Genomic DNA, 19238 nt, shown 5'->3' on the forward strand with positions numbered 1-19238 from the left:
CTACACAGTGACACCTACACGTGCTGTCTCGGGATTCAATCTAATGATATTAATCAATACATTATGCTGAAATCACTCTTGAACAATTCAATTCAATTTTATTTATATAGCGCCAAACCACAACAACAGTCACCTCAAGGCGCTTTATATCGTAAGGCAGGCCCTACAATAGAGATACAGTAGAGCAGATTTCACAAAGTCTCACAGCTCACTACAAATAACAGTCAGCCAAAGTATGCAGTACTGTGAAAAACTAAGTACAGCCTGCAGCAAGTAATCATTTTCTGAACATTATGAGTCTAAAATCTTTGTGAAGGAATTTTGTTCCACTATTCTTTGTTTGAGTTCATTGAGGTCTGCAGGTATTCGTTTCTATACGCAGCTTTCTTGCAGTCTCGCCACAGCATTTCAATCAGGTTGAGGTCTGGACTTTGAGCCACTGCAACATGTTGTTTCTTTTCACGTTCAGCCATTCTTTTGCAGGGATCTGCCAAAACCTCTGCTTTTAGGTGGTCACTATTGCTGATGAACATTTAACCAAGTGCATTTAATTAACAGCACATGGCTGTTACTTTTTTCCACAGTACTGCATAGAGTAGTAGAATTTCTATAACACAGCATAACATAGTGGGAAATTCCATTACAAATTGTGTTTCATGTGAAAACAAAATACTATCTGTTTGTATTTTTACAATAATAAGTGCCAAAGGTCACCATTAACATCACTGAGAAACGCATGCAATAATAAAAAAGCAGCGCCACCTGCAGACACACTGCATTCAGCATGCGTTTTTATTAGATTGATAAGATTCGAGCTAAAGACACAAATCTGGACATCAAGAAGTGTTTTATACGCATATAAACTAAGACATATGACAGATTGCGGGTGAATTAAATGGCAAATAAAATCAGTTAGAAATCATTGTAACATCGGATCAATGTCCACTCGTATGATCTGGAAGAGAACCAATGAAATGAAATTGAAAAGCTGAGATGTCCTCTCTGGGATTGGAGTAATGCTCTGTGACTGTGGTAATAAACCTGTTTAGACAGTAATTGTTCTAGTTTATCCTTTTGCTACGTAGTACACACAGAAGAGTATACAACACGTGTATAAGTACATGCAATGAATGACGTAATAAGCATTTATAATTAACAGGGTGTGACTGATTGGATGAGTTTGTTGTCGAAGTATTATTGCACTGTTCATGGCCTCTCAGAAGAGGAGTGAGACGGGACGAGGAAATCTACTGACACCCAAGACAATTTGCACGGACAAGCTCTCATATCCCCCTCCGGTCCTAATGCTGGATGAGACATCTGAGGTTATAATATGCCACAACAGTAATCGATCTTTGACATGAAAAATGAAGACAAGTTAGACGTGGAGAGATCTTAATTATTGAGACACTCGCTATTAGGTTGAATTCATTAACTGACTTCAAAATTGAATTTCTGTGCAGGCATAACAAACTCAATGCCACTCTAAATCGTGACCGACATCTTAAATTAGCATCGCGTTTAAAACGAATTAAAATAAATTGCAAATATCTGCAGTGCTAATGTGGTCAAGTACAAGATTATATTCCCATGTTGTGAGTGTGCGATAATCACATGGTTTGGATTGTACTAAGATGCAACCATTCAAAAACAATGTATTCCATAATAAATAAAAGGGCCCAATAATAAATCAACCATAATTTGTCTGCAAGGAGTGGAGGTAGTCAAGGTGGATAAATACCTGGGATCAACCATCCAAAGCAACAGAGAGCTGAAGAAGAGACTGCAGGCAGGGTGGAGTGGGTGGAGATGAGTATGAGGTGTGACAGAAGGATATTAGCAAGAGGGAAATGGAAGGTTTACAAAGTAAAACCTGCTATGATGGATTGCTTGGAAATGGTGTCACTGACAAAAAACAGGAGATCGAGCTGAAGTGGCAGAATTGAAAGATTCTCAGATTTATTTATAAATGAGTATATCAGAGGGACCTCAAGTCCAATGCTTTCGAGACAAATTAGAGAACCAAGGCTGAGATATTTTGGACATGTGCAGAGGAAGGATAGTGGATATACTGGACAAAGGATGTTAAAGATGGAGCTGCCAGGCGGGATGAAAACAGATAACATTTATGGATATAGTGGAGGATGACATACGGAAGACTGATGTGACAGAGGAGGATGCTATGAAGAGGGTGACATGGGGGCAGATGATCTGCTGTGGTGATCCCTAAAGGGAGCGGCCAAAAGAAGAAGATTCAGTGAGCATAAAGAGAAACAGAAAGTTCGCTTTTCATTAACAGACTGTAAAAACAGGATGGCAGTTTGAGCTCATAAACTGAGTTTAAACTTTTATATGTGAAGGTGTAACTATAGGGCCAGTTATAAAATGGCAAGAAATTGTTCAAGCTTTGTCTAAATTAACTTTAATTAAATGATTAATATTTGCTAAAATAAATAAATGAATGAATGAATAAATAAGAGAAGAAGAAAAATGAAAAGGAAATCGAGTGTTTACTCTCGTGTGTAAGCTCATCAGTCATCAAGCACATCCACGCCAGGGGGCACCAGCGGACACGCGGCGGGTCTGACTTTCCGGAAATGGAGACACGAGGCGAGCCAAACATTTTCCACCGGCTCCTTCTCTCTTTGTCCATCCAGCTCCTGTCGAAGCAACATCAACAGCAACACCATGTCGAATGTTGTCGACACGAAATTGTACGACATCCTCGGAGTGTCTCCGTCTGCAACTGAAAATGAGCTGAAAAAGGTAAATACACGGGAGATAATTTGCGGGATTATATATTGCGTTTAAGCTTCAAAGTCTTAAAAGTGCCTCAATCAGGAAATGCGTTGCTATGCGAAGCTAACTAACATTATCAGTGAATCAGGCTGACCGGCCTGGATATTCATGTGACAGTCGGGCTGTGTCGTTTATGAGTTCAATAAATGTTTTATTTTTCTTTCACAGTTTAGCTACGATCGACTAGGAAAACGTATGTTTTTCAATTTGTTAATGTGAAAAAGGTCAACCGAAACCAAGGCTAGCTCGTACGCATCAAACGATTGACCTCACGCTAGCTTTAGCTTAAGTGTTTGTCGCGAAACCAGCCAAACTAGTCCTTGATTTTGTGTTTGACAAACGGTGGAAATAGATTCCTAACACGTAGTGATCAAAATGAGCCGAAGAATCCAAGTTTGATATTTATTCAGCGGTTTTGTTTTTTTATTTAAATTTGGTTGGGTTTTTTTTCTCCCAACCAGCGTGTGATGTTTTTTTTTTAACTGGCCATGCTAGACTAGACTAAATTGATGTTCACCGACCTCTTGTTTATTAGCACATTATCGGATAACTTTATTACGCTGTCATATTTTCATCTTAAACGTTATCGTTACCCCGTCCGTGCTTGGCGAGAAGATATGCTAATTAGCTTAGAAGCGTTAGCACTGAAATTGTCAGACATTTTGAGTTGCCTTTTTTCACTAAAGGGTAATTCCCGGGGATGGGTGCGTGGAAATGGTGAATAGCAGTCGTCGCTACTAAACCAGTTATGGATTATTGTTGGGAGAAAATGATTTTTTTTAAAGCCGAGACAGAAAGTGCGTGGCCGGCCAGGTTTGTTCGGGGAGGGAGGCACGTGTGATTGCGTAAACCGTAGATAAGCTTCCTTCATGTGTGTTGGAGTCATGTCGACGCAAGTTTCCCGTAAACAACGCATGCCCAATGTAAAACTTGCTAGCTAATGGAGTTATCTCTGTTTTTTGTTATTGTCTAGGCATACCGGAAACTCGCAAAAGAATATCATCCCGACAAGAACCCTAATTCTGGAGATAAGGTAACTCCTCCGTGGCAGCCTCCACCTGGTTTACAGTGGAGCTGGTCATCATATGTCCAGATGAGTTATGCGATTATGTTTGTTTTAATTATGTTTGAAATTAAAAAACGTGATTGGGAAAACAATAAAAAGCTAAAAAGTCTGTTTTCATTTTATGCACCAAATTCTAATGTATGTGTACTTAATTACTCTGTTTCGTTTATTGATTTGCAGATTTTCTTTCTTTTGTTTTTTGGATGTTTATTAAAATTAGTCCTTTGGATAAAGTGCAATGTGTTGCTATCAGTGTTATGTATAACTAAAGAAGAAAAATAGTTTAAAATGTTTAAGTAAAACATTTTAAACATAGAGAACATGTTCTCTCATAGAGATGTGCCTAGTATTTTGTGTATCTGAAGCTTTAATGTATCTTTCAGTCCTGTTATGACAGGAGTTACTTCCCGTTTTACTTTTGCTTTGTGGTGATTTCGCTTTAAGCCTTTACATTTCATTAAGGGTTTAAATTGTTATTGAACATTGAGCTGAAGTTGGAAGAGCCCTTTCCACAGCTGTGCTTAACATTCGCATTAGTTTCTAATGTAGATTTTGGAATGTTTATTGAAAGGTGTGGGGGGGGGGAATTACAAGCCTCTCTTTCATCATCCCCAATATGGCAGTGAGAGATTTTCTCAGCAGGAAATTGTTGCCAACAGGAAAATGGCAACTTTAGAGTCTTAAGCCTGGAGGCAGTGTTCATAATAATGAAAGCATTTGAGTTTTGGAAATGGTGTGTCCTACCGAGAATATCCTTTACACTGGCTGTGAGATTAACTTGTAACTCATGCTGAACGTCACATTTTATCTTCAAAGCAAATGGAAGCTAGATGTTATTCTTTTTAACTATTAGTTTTCTTTCTATTTTTTTTTTTTTTTTATTGGCGACCTAAGAGTGTTGGTAAAGTTTGTATAGGTCAGTTGAAACTTTGAGTTACTGTTTTGACAGGTAATCAATTTGCTGTGAATTTGCTCTGAAGTCTTATGTTTTGGAGAGCTGAAATTGTACCCAAGACTTCTGTCCCCCTCGGGTGTTTTAGATGGAGCCAAAGGAAAATCCCAAGTGTTATTTATTTTTCACCAGTTTAGTTGATTGGTGTCTGCTTTCCATAAGCTTAAGACACATTTTTATTTAATGGTTCTAAAATGAACCCCAGACTGTATGTGTGGCTGGATCTAAGTGGGTCAGTTAATTGTTTTGTCAAATCCCAAAAGCCATTTTGAAACAGGCCGTTCCCTTCGTCCAGTTAATTTTATTTTATGTTTTGTCTTGTCTCCGTTTCTGGTCTTCTCAAAATGTAGTTCAAAGAAATCAGCTTTGCCTATGAGGTGCTAACTAACCCTGAAAAGAAAGAACTTTATGATCGCTATGGAGAACAAGGCTTGCGGGAAGGTGGCGGGGGTGGCCCAGGGATGGACGATATCTTCTCCCACATCTTTGGAGGTGGACTCTTTGGCTTCATGGGTGGACAGAGCAGTCGATCCAGGAATGGAGGTCGGAGGAGAGGAGAAGACATGGTCCATCCACTCAAGTAAGACCTAGCTTGGAAACTCAGATGTACTACATTAAATTGATTTAATGTTTTTGTGTTTGCAATTAATTAAAATTGCTCTTGATGTGCAGCACAACTATTTTATCTTGCATCAGTTGATATCATGTTTTTTTTCTGTAGGGTTTCACTGGAGGACCTTTACAATGGAAAAACAACTAAACTACAACTTAGCAAGAATGTACTCTGTAGCACTTGCAATGGGTGAGTAGTATAACCAACATCTTGCTGTTATTTCTGCTTGATAGTTTAGATATTAACAGTTTTAATCCTGGGATATTTGTTGGTTATTACAACAAATCCATCTGTGGCTTTGTGTGAATACAGGCAGGGAGGCAAGACGGGTGCTGTACAAAAGTGTACGGCGTGTAGGGGGCGTGGCATGCGCATCATGATCAGACAGCTGGCCCCGGGTATGGTCCAACAGATGCAGTCAGTGTGTACTGATTGTAATGGAGAGGGTAAGTGCCACAGTGATGTAAACCATGACTAAGCACTTGCGTGTTTTATTGATCTGCACAGATCTCTGATCCTGTGTTTTATTTAATCTGCCCCAGGTGAGGTGATCAGTGAGAAAGACCGCTGTAAAAAATGCGAGGGCAAGAAAGTCGTGAAGGAGGTGAAGATTCTGGAGGTGCATGTGGACAAAGGCATGAAGCATGGCCAGAAAATTACCTTTGGAGGAGAAGCTGACCAGGCACCTGGCGTTGAACCTGGGGATATAGTTCTTGTCCTGCAAGAAAAAGAGCACGAGGTACTCACATTTCTATTGCCGGTAATCGTCATCATCAACAACACACAAGCATACAAGTGTGCGTATTTAAAAATAAAGCAGGAGCAAAACAAAGTTTGGTGCTCACATTTTTATCATCAATTAAACCCATCGAAGTCCTCATCCTCTGTGTCTGAATTGAACAGCTGCGCTAAATCTCCATCAAACATGCCAAGTTCACTGTCTTCACCGTCAGAGTCACTTTCCGTGCCGTGCGGCTCCTCGGAAACGATGCCGGCTTTTGCGAAAGCTCGAACAACAGTGCCAGCAGACATGTTAGCCCAAGCATCTACAATCCATTGGCAAATTGTGGCGTAACTCGCCCGGCGCTGCCTTCCACTCTTAGTGAAACTGTGGTCTCCACCGGTCATCCATCGCTCCCAGGCCGCTCGCAGCCTTACTTTGAACGGGCGGTTCACACCGATGTCCAGCGGTTGAAGTTCCTTTGTCAGGCCTCCCGGAATGACAGCAAGCTCACAGTTCATTTGCTTCACAAGTTTTTTCACATCGGCTGTGAGATGGGCACGCATAGAGTCACAGATCAACAGCGATGGTGATGCGTGGAAAAAACCACCTGGTCTCCTTGCATACACCTCCCTCAGCCAGTCTTTCATCATTTCCTCATCCATCCAGCCCTTTTCATTTGCCTTAATGATGATTTCTGCTGGAAACTTCTCTTTAGGCAAAGTCTTTCGCTTAAAAATCACCATAGGCGGCAGTTTCTGTCCATTAGCATGGCAGCCAAGCACAACAGTAAAAGAAGACTTTTCATACCCCGTTGTGCGTATCGCTACCGTGCTGGTCCCCTTCTTCTCCACAGTGTGACTCACCGGGATGTCAAAAGTGAGCGGGACCTCGTCCATGTTTGTGATGTGGCTGGGCTGGATGTTTTTGTCGCCGACGTGTTTGCTGCAGTAGGAGCGGAAGATGGCCAGCTTTTCCTTATAATCCGCTGGAAGTTGCTGCGCTATCGTAGTCCTGGTCCGGATGGAAAAATGGCACCGTTTCATAAAACGAAAGCACCAAGACGGACCTCCTTGGAAATGTTCAATGTTCATCTCTTCAGCTAGTGAAACTGCTTTTAGCCGAATGGTGACCGTCGAAACGCTTCTCCCGCTCGCTCTTTGCTCGATGATCCACCGCTCGAGTCTTTCCTCCAACTCGAGCCACCTCGCCTTATGTCCGCGGAAACTCAGCTGCGTTTTCTTGACCTGCCGGAGCTTGTTTTCCAGCTTCCTCCATTTGCGAACCATCGATTCGTTTATCTTAAATTCTCTCGCCGCTGCTCGATTTCCATGTTCCTCCGCGTAGCTGATGGCCTTCAGTTTAAACTGTGCTTCGTAAGCGTGTCTCTTTGCCATTTTCAGGGTTGTTAAAACAACGATGTCCTGCATAATGCACATACCTGTTCTTTTATACAGGTATGTGCGATTGTCCCGGTATATACGATCAACGCCCACACTTCACCCTTTAACGTTCTCATGGTGTTCTCTACTACGTCCTCCTTACAACACATAGGGCGCACTGCGCTATAGGGCGCGCCGCACTTTTTGAAGAAAATCTAAGACTTTTAAGTGCGCCTTATGGTCGTGAAAATACGGTAAGCATCAAAGAAGTGGAAATAAAATCTCAGAGACGTTGGAGTTAGTCATGCAGAATTTGTATATTTCAAATTTTTTTTAAATAAGTTTTAATTACATTTTGATTTTTGTTTTGATTTCAGGGTGTTTTTTAAATAAATTTGGTTAGTTTTGGCGTGTTTATAAATGTTTAGTTTTAATCTTTAATTATTTTAACACAGAGGATATTTATCTAGGAGCAGATTTTAACATTTTGGAATGAGTGTTATAGCAGCAGAGTGTCAGGCTGGTGTAGAGGTTAGTATTATCATTCCCTGGGGTGTTTCTGCATGGAGTTGGCATGTTCTGACTGTGGGAACTCAAGCTTCCTCCCACAGTCCAGACAGACACGTAAGGTGAATAAGTCATTCTAACAGGTGAATTATGCTTCTGTGTTAGATCTGTGTCGTACCTTACGTCATAACCAGGACCCTATTATTTTTTTTTTTTTTCCCTACAACATAACGTTGTAGGTAATGTTTCATGATTTCATTTTTAATTATGATGCTTGGGTTTTTACCCCCTCCCATCCCACCTGATGTGGTTTAACAATGCACTTTTTGCATACAACCTGGGTACATCTGTGAGCATTGTGGTAACTTGGAGCGTTGCATACAGTTTGGAAGGCATTTGGGGGGCAATCTATAGCATTTTCAGTTTGCTCTAGTAAATTCACTTAGTGTAGTAGATGGACGACCTGGTCATTGTTTCTCTGTCTATGGCATTGTGCTTCACCTAACTTTCATACTAACATGCCAACCTCCTGCAGCGCTGATGGATAATAATTTTATGGGTCTTAGGTAGGGCTGGGCCATATCATACCGTTCACGGTAATACCGGTATAATGTCGGGCAACGATAAGAAAATGAAATATCGCGATAGAATATGGGTGAAACTGATACAGATTAGAAAAATATGATTTCTGTATCAGTCATAGTTTTGTGAGCTGTCGGAGCCTAAAATGCAACATTACTAAGGTTGATAGTTTTTAATTAATTTTATCTCTCATAAAAGCTGCAATTGTCTTGATCAGATATCATGTCAAATAATTTCTTATGTGTTGAGGCACCCCTCCTTATGCAATACGAGATTTAAATAATTGTTTTAGCACTTTGAGCACTCAAAAGCCTAAGTCATGTGTTATATAGTGTTTGATTGTGGGCTAAATGGTGCACCTGCTGTGGAATATATACAGCTGTTGTTCGTGAGTTTATGATTCATGAGTAAGCTACTGATTTAAAACACCCCCTCTGTTTGCAATAATTCAAGAAATAAAGTAAGAAAATCTTAAATTGTATCACAGAAAATTCTAACAGGGAAAAAAAGTCTGTATTTCAGTGCATATAAGAAGGAAAACATTATACATTATTGAGTTTTTATAATTAAATCGTATTATGCCTTAATGTTGAATTTCTTTGGTAGCAAAACGTCTTGATGCATTCTCAATCATCCAGGAAAGTAAATCTCCAAAAAGTTGATTCTGTTCATCTGGACGTAGCGTTTTGTGGGAGAAATGTTTCGTCACTCATCCAAGTGACTTCTTCAGTCTCAGCTGACCGCAGGTTTCCCCAATCTTATAAACCGTACATTTGCATAATGACTGAAACCAGCCCACTGAAGGATGCAAATTCTCATTACCACTGATCAAAGACCACTGATCAATGGCCATGAGTACCATTCACAGAGAGTTGGGGAATGGCTGCAATTACAGCATTGTAAGATGGCGAAAGATGGGTGTGCCGTGGGCTCCCCAGCCTAAGGGTTAATCTTTCAGCATCTTACAATGCTGTGATTGCAGCCACACAGTGGACCAAAGGAAAAAGGATTTTGTGTAGTAGTTGAACACAGTGTTCCTGGAAATGAAGAAAAGGAGTGTTTCTGTTCACTGAAAAATCAGCGCTTATGATTCTACATGGTTGAAGTGTTGAGTTCCTGGTTTGCATTAACAACGCTTGTAGCTGGATGCCAAAAAGTGATGGGTGTCCTCTCATGAAATAAAGTTATATTGACATCATGAGTGGTGGATTGATAGGCTAATCAGTCTTGTGATGCTGATCTTTTTTTCAAGAGCAATTCAACTAAATGTTGTAATTTTAATAAAACAGACAAATCGTAATGAAGCTTATTTGTCGTAATGGTGCCAAATTCAGAAATATGCAAGTATTATTTAACTTAGAAAATATTCAAATACAGAGGGAGCCCAGGAAGCTGAGAGCAAAGTCCTCTATTGGGGTGATACAGTATTATGGGGTCTGATTATTCTAGACCTCGTAAGTGGTCATAAGACTTTTAACCTTCTCCAGGCAGACATTGCAGATTTGCAACAGTTAAGAACTAACAACCTGATTACCCCACATACATATTTTATGAGGTTTTTTTTACTCAGAAGTACCACTGCAGGACTTGGTTGTGCATTAGCAGCAAAAAACTTAATTTGGGCCTGAGAGGGTTAAATTTGATTCTGGATTTAAGAGGAAGACAATGAAATGGGTTAGTAATTATAGCCACTTACCTTACTCGGCTGAGGTAAATAAAGACCCTGGTAAATGTTAAAGGAAATGGGTTGTGGATGGTTTTGGCTTAACTAGAACACCAACCAGAGCTTCAGGAGTGCCTCTGGCTCCTTCTCCCACAGGATGTCTATCTTTAATGTCAAAATATGTCATTCATAGACATCTGTAGCATAATGAGTTGGTACAGCCAGCAGCAACAACACATAAAACACTGATCATGGAACATCAGTACTCTTTATGAAATGGCACAAAAGGTCTGAAAATCATTTGAAGTAGTACAATAAAAAGTATTTAAGAGGCATTAAAAAACTACTTGTCTGTGTATACAGGAATACATTCTGACAGCATCCTATTGAGTAAATTAGTAACTTTTTTGTGCTATACTTGTTTGTACTATTGATTTCTAACAAATGCTCTAAGGCAGAGGTGTTTAGTGTTCGGATACAATACAGTTTACAAAAATGTGATGGTGCGAACTTAATTGTTTTCTAATAATTAATAAAAAATAATTAAAATTGACAAAGCATTACAGTGCCAAAAAAGCTAGCTTGTGGAACAGTGTGAATTTAAAGTACAAGGCCTCTACTGAGTGTTCCATTATGGGTTGATGTTTGTCTTGTTAATTCTAGCCTTTTGATAAGATATTTATTTGCCTGTCAGTTTAGTGTGCAGGAGTTCTTAAAGCTGTTGTGTAACGCATTTTACTGCAACATAAGAAAGAAATGTTACAAAACTCCAAGTTCATAGCCTCCCCCAATGTCTTGACTGCCAAATTACACCATGAAGAAGCATTGTCACACAGTCAATTATAGCTGTCACAGATGACGAGCTCAAAAGACACTGTCAGAGAAAATGATTCTGACCACTTTAAAAGGCTATCAGTCACAGACAAAAGCAATTTGTTCTGACAATTATCTGTTACCGTGTTTAATGTGGTTTTTATGAGAGAATAGGCTTCAGCGATGAGAACTCTTTGGATTATTGGAATAAAAACTTTTTTTTTCCCCCTAAAATTGACTAACTTCTGCTTTAGCCCCAGCTTTATTCAAAGGTAATGATATACAGTGACATGCTTTCCCACACTGTCATATTTGGTATATCAGGAAATGATGCTTTGTTTGGTTTGTTTGTTTTTAAATCTGTTAGAACTGTGACGATTTCATCTATTAACAGATATTACTAACAATCTCTCTCTATTTTCAGACATATAGACGAGATGGCAATGACCTCTTCATGAACCACAAGATTGGGCTGGTGGAGGCGCTGTGTGGTTTCCAGTTTATGTTGAAACATTTAGATGGAAGACAAATTGTTGTTAAGTACCCTGCTGGCAAAGTCATTGAACCAGGTAAACATCCATTTTTAACATTGCTTTTCTTACTGAATTTGTCAGGAACAGACTGCATCATTATTCAAAGCTCTGACGTGGTTGCCAGATAAGTGTATTAGCCTAGCAGGTGTCCAGCTTTGGGCTTTATTGGCAGAGAGTTTCTATCATTGTAAAGATGTTCTTCACACTAACACTGGGGGGTGGGTTTACCCTAAATCCCCAGTGCTGGAAATACTGTTTAGAAAAATGTGATTAAGTCTAATTTTAAACAAACGGCACTCTTTTCTAGGCTCTGTCAGGATGGTGCGGGGAGAAGGCATGCCACAGTACCGAAACCCTTTCGAGAAAGGAGATCTTTATATCAAGTTTGATGTCCAGTTTCCTGACAACAATTGGATCAGCCCTGAGAAACTTGGGGTATGACAGATTTGTGCTTTTAATTTACTGTCTTTAATCTTCTAATTTTGATTTGTCTCATTATAGACAAAGACCAAAGCTCATTCTTCGTACTTAGAAGTAATTACAAAACTGTCCTTCATAGGCAATTTTTTTTCCTCCATATAATTAGATTAAGACATTAAAACTATATTCCAAACAGACTTAAGTCAGCGAGTCATTTACAGTTGAGTTCAAATATATTATTTAAATCAGACTTGCCCATCAGGCCTCTGAGGGGGCATCAGTGATGGCAGCACACGGAGGCAGTAAATAGATTTGCTCTTTTATTAGCAGCTTTGAAACAAGCAAGGAAAAAGGGAAATATTGGCAGCAGTGTTGATGGAGAAAGGCCACAGCACACCTTACTTTGAACAACAGCTGCTTTAACTTGAAAAATATACATGATTTTCAGACAGCTCAGCAGTGAGTTAGCTGTCTGACCTGTAACATGTTCACATGTAGGACTGCTGTTTTTCTTGGGTGGAAAGCAATTTATATGTGTACGGTTAGTGGGGAGAAACCCAAGGTGCATGTTTTCTCAAATGATTTTTTCTACTATGTCTTCAGAGTCCGTCACATAATCTGGTTTTGGTCTGAAGAGAAAGTATGACCTGTTTGTTTGTTGTCGTTGTTTTAAAGAGGGGGGGAAAGATATTAATTTCATTCAGACTTCCATTCAGCGATTTGATTCCTTCTTGTGATGAATGTGAAAGTACTTAAATTCTGTCACGCTTGTCTTTCTGGCTGAGGATGGAAGTGAATTTCTTCCTGAGACAGCACCCCTTCTCGCTCTCTCTCTCCTTGTAGCAGTGCACTCATGACCCCACAACCTTCTGACACCAGAGAATGGTTAGAAATCCCAATGAAGCTGCCTGTTAAAGCTGTATTTTGAAAATTGTTTTCCCTGTGAAGGAGCTGGAAGACATGCTGCCCTCACGGTCAGAGCCACCCATCATCAGTGGAGACACGGAGGAGGTCGACCTGCAAGATTATGACGTCAGCCAGAGCTCGTCATCTGGTAACCGCAGGGAGGCTTACAATGACAGCTCGGACGAAGAGGGCAGCCACCACGGCTCGGGAGTACAGTGTGCCCACCAGTAATCTCATGCGCTTTCCCACTCTGACATATACACATACAGACACACACAACCCATGAGCTAGATGGGAGAAAATGTATGAGTTGCAGACTAAACAAAGGCAGGTCAGGCTCAGTAGCTCCTCAGACACAGATCACAATCACACTGACTCGTGCACAAGTTGTTGATTGTTTGAAATATTGTGCCCTTGAATCATTTTGATTTTTGTCTGAGGAACTAACACTGGTGCAGCCAGAGACAGATCTAGACACTTTAAACAGCAACTTTAGGTAAAAATTCATATAAAATATTTAAGATGTAATGAAACAAGTGGTCGCCTCAGTGAACACCATGTTAGGATGACGATCTTCTGTTCATACAGACTTCACCCACCCACCTTTCTCTTCCTCTGTCATGGCTGATAGTCCAGTGTCCTGCTAATTGGAGCTCAAGATCAGTAAAAAGGAATGTTTCTTTGTGACATGGGTTCTGTTTTCATAGTATTTACATTAATTTAAAAGACTAACCAATGTGCAAAGACAAAGCAGCTGAGCAACGTGACATGCAGATCCTCGGACTTATGCATTCATGGACTTGTCGACTCGGCGCCATTTGTAGGATTTGTTTTCTGATTTTTACAGCTTTAGTTTCTTTCTAGGTTTTTACGTGTTGTTGTTTTTTTTTTGTTTTTTTTGTTGTTTTTTTTTTCCCCTGTCTTTACTTTTTAATTCGAACAGAAATTTCATTAAGTGTGTATATCACTGAAGTGGTTGTTGGTAAGCTTCATCAGCTGCTGTATTTCAAGGCTGTGTGATTTAAAAATAAATAAATAAATAAAAACCTATAGTCTGTACCTGTGCTGAGACCATGTGCATGTACAAAGCTTTGGTTCCCGCACTTGTCAAACATCCAATAAAGCAGCACACTTCTCAAGAAATGTCTATGAAGTTGTTGAATAAACTGTTGAAATATCATTCGTAGTGTGTTACATTGATTTTTGCAATGTTTTTCTTTTTGCCACCAGAAGTAGTAGGCTAGAAATAAGTTGAAGCCATCAGAGTTTTGAAATGGCTCACTAAGGGAAAAAAGTTGTTCTTTCTATACACAATGTGTCAGTGACGAGAACTAATCCAAGGATCCTGCCAACTATTCTCTGGAGGTACTGTATGACTAAAGCAAAAAACATTTCCATCCTCAGTCAGCTGTCATCAGTGAACGGGATCGCACACTGTCCTAAAAGCAGTCTGAGTGGAAAGACATGCCAATGAAACTACAATGCTGTGACCTCTGTAGTTCTTGAAGAGGCAGCTGATCACTGCTTCTTCCATTAGTATTTGTGTACAGTGTAAACTGTTGAATGGGTTGAGAAGCACGCATATATACATGCATATACATTTCAACTGGTCATGCTGGTAGCTTTGGTTAGTGGTGCTGATTTAAGTAGTGTTGCCATTTAAGTGTCCTGTGATGTGGTTTATTGACTTCAATGTGAGGAACCCTTAGTGACCTGAACATCGGGCATCTATCAGCCCTTTCAGTGTCATTTAAAGAGTGAAACAGCTAAAACCAAGCTATTTAATTAGTGTGGATCATGTCCTACCTGTGCCAATGACCCTTGTGTTTAACAAATCTCAGCTACGTCTTCTTTGTAATCATCAAACTTTTATTAGAGTTCAGAAAAACCTGTGTAAATGCTGGTATCTGATAGGTCACTGAGGAATTTCCTTCATCAGTGCTTGTTTTAGAGGGCTCCTGACATTTGTATTCTATTGGAAAATGCAGTAAGTTATGAGCCATCAAACAAATATGGAACAATGCAAAATAGTGATAATATTGAAGAAGTCACTTGTTGACCCATTAGCGGGGGGCCCTTAAACAGTTCTTTTTTTGGTGGTCATAGTAGTAATGCTAGCGAAGGAGGCAAGGGTTTTGTGTTGCAGTGTGGTGCAGATTAACAGAAAACAAAAATCTGTTTTACAGTTTTCCCAAATTTGGGGATAGTGGAGTATGTAGGAAATGTAAGAAAGTTAAAATGACAATCTAGTAAAAGTCTTTTATTTTAATTTTAACAAGTACATAAGTAATAACAAAATCATTTTATTTCCAATTTTGCTGTGTCAGTGTGAAAAACAATCGTTATTATTTATGGTTATCATGTAAGTTTAAAGACAAGCTTAGACAGCATTTTCACATTGACTTTTCATTATGGAAAGGATGGAATTTTCTTTAGTGCTAAGTCAGTTTTAATTTATGGCAAAGATGAAGTTAGCTACTTCACTGTAGAAGCAAACCCTAAAGTGCTTAGTAAAAGGGTGCCGAACATAAGGCCCGGGGGGTGTAAACGGCCGTCAAAGACTCAAAATGCATCCAGTTGATTGCTTTGGATAGGTGCATTTTCATAAATTTGAGCCTACCCCTTTTCCTATTTATAAGGACTGCCCCATGGCCTTTCATACTTATTTACCAATGTATTAGACAGAATCTTTTTTTATTTTATTTCACCATCTACTATACTTACTATACTATACTACACTCTTGGTTTTATAATGACAATTTAACCCCCGAAATGTCAGACTGACAGATTTCTTTCTTCATACTGTTGACATTGCACTTGTTTTTGTTATATTATAGCATTAAACATGTAGTAAACTTCTTTGTACTAGAAAGATCAGTTTCACTGGTCCAGCTAGCTTAAATCAACGTCCATTGACTAGATGGACTTAAACAATGAATAACAAAATACAAGGAAACTTAGACCCAAACTAATAACAGCTACAACAAGAACTTAAGAAAGCTTCAACATACCTAAGAAAAGAAATATAGCAATAAACCCTGACAAATTGGTAACTCTTTGAAGTGTTACTGGGCATTCACAATCAGTCACTTTGTGCAGTGAGTCAAAGCATTGGGTGGACTGCATCAGGCTAAACTAAATTGATAGAATTGAGTGGACTCGTACTTATAAGAGAGTTAGAACAACAACTAAAAAAAACTTAGAATATTCTGAAAAGAACTAATATAGGTTAACTGGGAGGAGCGGTGAAAATTAAGATGGAACAGAGGTGGAGGAAGACGATGTTACATCATGTGAGGAGCAGCAGTGTCCCTCCTCCAGAACAAGTGAAAGTATTTTTTCTTCTTTTTTAGGCACTGTTCCATGAGCACTTTTTTTTCTCAAGGATAAGGTTTGTCAACTCATGGATTATTTCTGCATTTTCTTTCTCAAGTTTCTTGCATCTTTTCTCCACATCTTCTAATTCTGCTTCATGTGTTTTCTGTTGTTGCTTTTGCACCTGGATTTTAGTGTTCTTGTTCTTCAAGTAGTTAGAAAGTTCCTGAAGTTCTGTGTTTTTTCTCAGCATTTCATTGATGCTACTCTGCATCTCTGAGCATTGTTTTTCCGGCTTTTTCTTTTCTCCCTCCAGTTCAGTTGTTTTGTACTTCCTTTTTGTTTTGTTTTTTCCTCTGAAGAACAAGTTTTTCTTCTTTCAGTTTCATGCTCCTTCTCTTGAAGTATTTCTTGATTTTTGAGCAGTGTTTCATCAAGAGTTATTTGGAGCACCTTGTATTTTTCTCATCTCTTCAAGTTTGCAATCCATTTCTTTCTGTTGTGTGTCCTGTTGTTCTTTTTCTCGAAGAAAATCTTTATTTCTGTGCAGTGTTTTGTCGAGCCTTAATTAAAGCACTCTGGATTTTTTCCCCCATGTCTTCAAGCTTGGTGTCCATTCCTTTCTGTTTTATCTCTTGTTGGTTTCTCTCTTGGAGCAGCTGTTGATTTTTGTGCAATGTTTTGTTATGCTTTACCTGCAGCCTTGGAGTTTGGACTGCATGTCTCTCTGCTCGATGTCCTGTTGTTTCTTCTCTTGGTGGATTTCTTTATTTTCTCCAGAGCTTCATCAAGCTTTACTTGCAAGCCTTCGTTGTGTTTCTCTGTGTTCTGAAGCTTGCAATCCGTTTCTTTCTGTTTCATGTCCTGTTGCTTCTTCTCTTGAAGCATCTCTTGATTTTTCAGCAGTTTCACTAAGAGTTATTTGGTGCATTTTATATTTTTCCTCTTTCTCTTGAGGTTTGCAATCCATTTCTTTCTGTTGTGTGTCCTGTTGTTCTTTTCTTGAAGAAACTTTATGTCTGTGCAGTGTTTTATTGAGCTTTATTTGGAGCACTCTGGATTTTTCCTTCATGTCTTCAAGCTTGCTGTCCATTTCTTTCTTTGAACTCTATGTCCTGTTTTTTTTTTCTCTTGGAAGATTTCATTATTTTTTTCCAGAGCTTGATCAAGCTTTTCTTGGAGCTCCTGATTCTTTTTGTCTTGCAGAGCCCATTGTTTCGCCTCAATAATACCTTCTTTTTCTTGAAGCTGGTAGGACTGGGTTTTTTTTTCATTCAGCACTCTTTCACTCATTTTCTTGCCTCAGGGACATAATCTTTTCTCTGTTCATGAGATTTTCATTCTGCATTTCTTCAAAGCGCTTCTCCTCTAGTTGTACGTGTTCACCCCAAGGAAGAGAGCTGAGGTAAGGGTCTAGGGGTTCATCCCATGGAAGACAGCTGGGGTCAACTTCTTGTCTTTCTTGATCATTTCTCTGTATCTTTTATATATATATTTTTTTTAATTATTCAACTTTATTCAACAAAAATTTACAATGTATTTCAATCGGGAGACCCTTCAAATCCTCATTCAACTTATTCGTCTTTCAACTCTAACTACTTCCACATATCGTTAGCTTCATAGCATAAGTGCCTAAGTCATTGACTTAGGCAATTATGCTATGAAGCTAACGATATGTTGACCCACAGATACCATTTAAACTTTAAAACGAAGTCAAGCTATTCAGCTTGTATTTATCTTTTCAATATCTTTTATACTTTTTTATTCAGTTCCAGTTTAAGTTTCATGCTTTATTTTCTAATGTACATTTTAAACATGCTCGGCTACTTGCCAGCTTCAAAACCCCTGAAATACAGACACACAGAGACATACACTCACACAGGGAGAGAGAGACAGACAAACACACAAGGAAATACAGACACACAGAGACATACACTCACACAGAAACACACACATACATGTGCGCGCACACACACAGCGCAAATATTCAGTTTTTTTCTCATCTACATTTTAAACATCTTCAGCTACTTTCCAACTTTGAAACTTCTTCATCTGTGTGAACTTTAGCTTTCAACAGTTCAACACTTCAGCCTTCAGGTGAATGTTTCGTCCTATTTCAGCTCATTCAACATTTTTAACAACATTCAGCAGCCATTTCAGCTCAAAACATTCAGCTATCAGCATTTACACTGCAGTTTCTTCAGAAAATGCATTTTCTAGTTCTAAATGTACTAGTTAATAGTAAATACGTGACATTCTATGCAAAACCTTATTGATGGGAATCAAAAGCGTAATATTTTTGCTTAAATTTGAAATAATCTACAGGGAATTGTAATACACACTATCATCTTTTTCGCTTAAGTGTGCTGTGTATTTCAACCCTGTACTCTTACAATACTGAATCCACACCGAAGACACTGCTGCACTGCACTGTTTCTTACACTTTAAAGTTATGCTTTAGTGTCATCTCATATTTATGCTTCCGTTTGACTAAGCCACGTTAATCTCTCCTTTTAGTTGATTGATTTGGATAAATGTAACTTAACGGTGTACTGCTAATTATAACATTTTAGCCCTTCGTATTTTCTAGTACCTAAAAAATAAGATAAAAAAAATAAAAGGGGACAACTTTATATATCACGTCGCATTCACAGGAGAATACATGTAATACACTGAATATAGCAGTGACGTCATTGGACCCATGTATTTCACTATTCATAAATGCCCTTTTCGACAGTTTCCGTCAGCGGCGCCGTGGCTTAGTTGGTTAAAGCGCCTGTCTAGTAAACAGGAGATCCTGGGTTCGAATCCCAGCGGTGCCTTTTATGTCTTTCTTTTCAGTTGTTTCTTTTGTTGTTCAGTGTGCACCATTTGTCATAACTTTACATTTACATAGTACTTTTCTCTCAGCAAAACACTTTTCCAGGTGTATGTGAAACTCAAAATACGTTATTAAATTAAAAGGG

At 39.0% G+C, this 19238-nt stretch overlaps 1 protein-coding gene and 1 non-coding gene across 2 annotated transcripts; both read left to right on the plus strand.

Annotated features, from left to right (window-relative positions):
- Positions 1 to 2608: 2608 nt before the first annotated feature.
- On the plus strand, positions 2609 to 14137 carry dnaja2a (DnaJ heat shock protein family (Hsp40) member A2a). Its single transcript, XM_085436964.1, has 9 exons — positions 2609 to 2766; positions 3773 to 3832; positions 5168 to 5397; positions 5539 to 5619; positions 5743 to 5876; positions 5973 to 6169; positions 11523 to 11667; positions 11939 to 12066; positions 13000 to 14137. The coding sequence occupies exons 1-9, from the start codon at positions 2689 to 2691 to the stop codon at positions 13186 to 13188; spliced, it is 1242 nt and encodes a 413-aa protein (XP_085293090.1). The 5' UTR covers positions 2609 to 2688; the 3' UTR covers positions 13189 to 14137.
- Positions 14138 to 19020: 4883 nt separating this feature from the next.
- Positions 19021 to 19094, plus strand: trnat-agu (transfer RNA threonine (anticodon AGU)). Its single transcript has one exon. It is a non-coding gene; the product is annotated as a tRNA-Thr (tRNA).
- The last annotated feature ends 144 nt before the right edge of the window (positions 19095 to 19238 follow it).

Source organism: Copadichromis virginalis, linkage group LG1 (assembly GCF_057382275.1).
Source record: "Copadichromis virginalis isolate Kocher_CV1m ecotype Utaka linkage group LG1, C_Virginalis_male_GT1.1, whole genome shotgun sequence".
Lineage (NCBI taxonomy): Eukaryota > Metazoa > Chordata > Actinopteri > Cichliformes > Cichlidae > Copadichromis > Copadichromis virginalis.